The 5,026-nt window shown below is 36.4% G+C and overlaps 1 protein-coding gene across 1 annotated transcript in view; it reads right to left on the bottom strand.

The window, feature by feature from the left end:
• Nucleotides 1-4,794, bottom strand: part of LOC128700639 (thiol S-methyltransferase TMT1B) — a 43,712-nt gene extending 38,918 nt beyond the window's left edge. Inside the window, exon 1 of the mRNA XM_070086986.1 lies at nucleotides 4,321-4,794. Coding sequence (XP_069943087.1) covers nucleotides 4,321-4,436 — 116 coding nt within the window. The 5' untranslated portion in view covers nucleotides 4,437-4,794. The remainder of the gene's footprint in view (nucleotides 1-4,320) is intronic.
• Nucleotides 4,795-5,026: the final 232 nt, after the last annotated feature.

Raw genomic sequence — 5,026 nt, 5'->3', positions numbered from 1 at the left:
TATCTGTTGAACTTTTCCCTCACAAACACAGACAACAATAAATACAAGAGAATGAGATGTGAAGAATAAAAATCTGCATCATTTTCAATGCATTTAGTGTGTGTAAAATTAGATGTGGATAATGACAGTAAGAAATGCAATATCCTTAGATCATAAGATCAAGAAAAGGGAATAGCATATCACACTATCTCTTCTCAAAGATCACTTACTCACTCAAAACCAAATAAATACTGAATAACTGAACCTTATAAATTGTATATCCTATATGTTACTCACAATTATATCACACAAATGTTAAACCTAGGACCCAATCTAACTTTATTATTTTTTTAAATACACTACCTAACAGAATACTCCATTCGACTGAATGTACAGCAATGCAAGCAACCATATGACCTGTCTTTGTAATACTCATTTGTGCTTTATAGTAATCTGTTTACAATAATGTTTTATCACTGATTTCATCATTGCTTAGTTAATCTTAAGTTAATTTTAAGCCAGCCCATAATGCTATGCATATAAGTGGCTTTGGCATGCTGCTCTTACCTGTATTTTTTGTACCTCTGTATGTATGCTTAAATAAATAAATAAATAAATAAAATAAATAATGTGGAGCCACCATTTTGCAATGCAACAGCATTTGTAGTAGCATCTTATTGTGACTGGAAATGATTATGAAATGAGTGCAAATCCAAAGCAGAGAAGTGAGAGCCTGGGAATGGAAAGGGGAAAGGGATGACTCGAATCATAGATAATTTACACAATGTATGATAATTATACTTATGTGTACCTGTGCCTAAATAAACTTACTTAGGAGCTACAAGGGCTACAAGAATCAGTAAGGGGAAAATGAAAAAAGGAGACTGAAAGGTCATGAAGTGCAAAACACAATGGAGTCTAATGTCATTTCCTCAAGCCAGAGGATGTGGCAAAGTCAACATTGAATATATATATAAAATGGTGGGATATGAGGAATCAAAGGTTTGCATTTCTTGCAGAGAACACTGAAAATAAGACTACAGTGGAACCTCGGTTTTCGTCATTAATTCGTTCCAGAAAGTCTGACGAAAACTGAATTCGACGAAAACTGAATTTGACGAAAACTGAATTCGACGAAAACTGAAGCAGCACTTCCCATAAGAAATAATGTAAATCCAATTTATCCATTCCAGACACCCAAAAGTATTAACAAAAAATATATTTTATGGAGAATAACTATAGTTTTACATACAGAAAACAATGAGAAATAAATATAAAAGACTAATGAAATGGATAAATGAATATTTAATATCAATTTTACCTTTGTTGAAGACACTTGTTGGGATATGAAAGACACAAGGAGGGGAGAGGGAGGAGGAGAGGTTACTGGTTGGAAGGGGACTCCCCCACCATTAGGACTTCAGGTATTAAGTCCCCATACCTTTGATATACCTTTGAAGAATTTTGAGAGTATATCTACTCTCTGAGCCCGGCCGTGGGCCAGGCTCGTCTGGTGCTCGCCTGGTCAACCAGGCTGTTGCTGCTGGAGGCCCGCTGCCCCCACATAGCCATCACAGCCTGATCCGGGGTTACTTCCCTTCTTTGTCTTTTACTAGCACTGGACCCCTGTCACACAAAAAAATCTGTCCAGAGAGGTCTGTTTCTGGCATCTCTTTAAGATTTGCCTAAAATGAGACAAGGCATTGTCATTGAACATGTTGCAGACACAGCTTGCAACAGCTTTGTTAGGTTGATACTTCACAAAACTTTGCAACTCACTCCACTTTGCACACGCGTCCTTAATCACTGAAGAAGGCACATTCTCCCCTCTCTCTTCCTCTTCCTCTGAAGCAATTTCCTCAGCTGTGATCTGTTGCTGTTCCAGTTGAAGGTGCTGCAGCTCTTCAGTAGTTAGCTCTTCCCTGTGGTCAACCACCAACTCTTCCACATCCTGGCCACTCACATCCAACCCCATGGACTTCCCCAAAGCCACAATAGATTCCACAACAGGCATAGGGTTGTCAGGGTCAGCCTCAAACCTTTCAAAATCCTTCTCTTGGACACATTCTGGCCACAATTTCTCACCTTCTTTATTAAAGGGCTGGCACTCGGAACTTTCTTTGGCCCCATGGTGGCTTATTTAGCAGTCACACTCAATAAACAAGCACAAAAAACAATGAATTATTACAAAATGTTTCAGATGAACCCGCAGGGTAATGCTCACTCGACAAGAACCAAAACCAGACTGACTCAGAACGAGTGGGATGCTTTGTGTGAGCGCAGGCAGGCGGACACATTTGGTACAGCGGACTGACGAAAACAGAGGTGATGAACAAAAACTGGGACAAAATGTTGATGAAAAAAGTCGTCAAAAACCGAATTTGATGAAAACCAGGGCAAACGAAAACTGAGGTTCCACTGCACAACAAATGACGAAGCAGAAATAACAACAATGAAAATGACAGCAGCCAGAAGAACATTCAACTCTGTTGTGAAAATACTAGCAGAATCAAACAGTAGGCTTCAGATTGAATGATTATATAAAATCAACTACATATCCCATTTGTCCAAGCATTTGGATTCATTGTTGTACACAGCAGTAGCAACAGTGACTAAAAATAATCATAGAAGCTCATCAAAGAAATGTTGAAAGCAACTATGATACAGTATGAGCAGCAACTAAGATTGCAGGTACAATGAATGTAATTTACACAAACCAAATAAAAGCAACCCTAACCTAATATACCCAACTTAGCACATTTTTTTTTTCACAACATTCTATAAGCATTACAAGAAAAATTATGAAAATCACAAATTTTAGAATCTACATACAAAATATATCTATTCCGCTACAGAATATTTTATTATAATTATTTTTTTTAGAATCTCCCTAATGTGGGCAAGAAGTTAAAATTTTTTGCCATGCTTCTCTATTTATGTGAACTGAGAGAGATTGTTTGTTATATGATATATTCAACCTTTCAACCATGATTTATTTAATAATCCATCAAGCCTTAAAAAGAGCCATAAGCTGCATTTTTTATAATCACTGAATGCTTATTTCAGCAAATTTTGTTGATAAATTATAGTTTAAAATATCCAAGATTAAGTGGGTTGTGCCACCAAGATAATTTTATATTGTCCAAATGTGAACAAATGATAAGTACAATGTAACCAAGAAGTTACAAAAAAAAAAAAAAAAAGGCACAATACCTTTTCTGGAATACACAAATAACCCAAACATACCTAACCTAAGTGAATAACATAACCAACATAACATAACCTAAAATAACCTAACATAATGAAACATAGCCCAACAATCTAACAGAGCCTTACATAATCTTAAGTAACCTGACAACCTAATGTAACCTAACTTAGCCTAATGTGAATAATAATAAGATATTACAAGGACCCCAATGGAAATAAGTTACTTTGACTTTTCTTGGTTATCCTGGGTAATTTACATGTTACTATGGATGATAATTGTACTTATATGTACCTGTACCTAAATAAACTTAATTTAATTATATTTATGGGACGAGTTAAACCCACTGGAGTCATATAGTGACTAAGTAAAAATAAAAAAAACAGACGAGTTACATTAAACTGATAAAACGTATATACGTACTAAGGTAAAGTTATATGATCTTATGCCCCTCAAGGAAGGTTCCTTGATGTTGGTGAGGGGCTCTTGATTTAGGGAATTGGATCTGTGCTCGTTCCCCGAATTAAGCCTGAATGCCTTCCACATCCCCCCCCCCCCAGGCGCTGTATAATCCTCCGGGTTTAGCGCTTCCCCCTTGATTATAATAATAATAATAATAATAATATGATCTTATGACAGTCATGGGGAATGGAAGGTAATGAGGTTTGATTGAAAAGAAATAGGTCATATATACGTATGTGCGAGTGCCTACATGTGCACCCTGACAACCTTAGTAAAAAATGTTATATATGACACGCCTAGATAAAAAAAAAAGTGAACAAACAGTCACAGGGGAAAAAAGTTAGGAAAAGTAACAAAAAAAAAAAGTTTGGTTAGGCTAGATTGTTTGAATGTGTTCAGTAAAGTCAGGTTAGGTTTACCGATAGTATGTCTAACTTCAAGAAAATTTTACTTTCTTTTTTTAACGGGATTCATTAAAAACTTTCTCCAATTACTTGACAAGAAAAATTTACCGCAATCAAGGTATTCTACTGAAATTTAAAATGATTATATTAATGATGGGGGAATACTAAACTCTTAGCTCCTGGGGAAGAGGGTGATGGGAGACAATCAGGTCCAATTCCATGGATCAAGAGCCCTTCACCGGAGTCTCAACCTGTGGGTCAGCATCTTACCTCTGTCTTAAATCGGCAGATTTTACTTTAACCAACCAGATGACGAGCAAACTACCAATAATATACGGCAAGTTGGTGGTAATCCAATTTGCTATCAGGTAGTCTACCTCAGCCATGTCAATAAAATATATTGTGGGTCCTATGCCCCCGTCACTTGAAATAATAAAAACTTCCCTGCAGTAACTACACCACCTTCAAGTACTTAACACCGTGTGGCCACAGTTTACAAGATAACGAACACTGCGATATCATTGAAAGTCTAAAATATATACTGTAAAAAAAATTAAAATATATAATTCTGGTGAGGTGAGAGCTTGCAGCAGCGTGAGGTGCTGGACCACACCAGCTGGACGGTGTCTGCCGGGGATGATCCTCAAACTGGCTCTTAATTATCGTTTTAGTATTTGTATATGTAGTGATATTTTGTTTTATATATGTTTTTAGAACGTCGTTAGTATTGTTATTTCTTTGGGTATTTATTTGAATTTCTTTGTTTCATTTGTTGCGGTGTTTTGAGGAAAATGCCTGGAATGCCTGACGGGTACCAACAAAGCTAGCAAATACACGAATTTTGAGTGACAATTTCGCCAAGAAACTAGCCACTTCGGTGGCAAAATCTAAAAATCCATATACTGTTCATATTATATGGCTACATGTAAGTGTAGGTAACTTTTACATAACTGTGTATCCTAGTTTGTATTTTTTG

This window comes from Cherax quadricarinatus, chromosome 20, assembly GCF_038502225.1.
Source record: "Cherax quadricarinatus isolate ZL_2023a chromosome 20, ASM3850222v1, whole genome shotgun sequence".
Taxonomy (NCBI): Eukaryota; Metazoa; Arthropoda; class Malacostraca; order Decapoda; family Parastacidae; genus Cherax; species Cherax quadricarinatus.
Note: the sequence above shows the minus strand (reverse complement) of the source record. Positions and strands in the feature narration are given on the sequence as shown.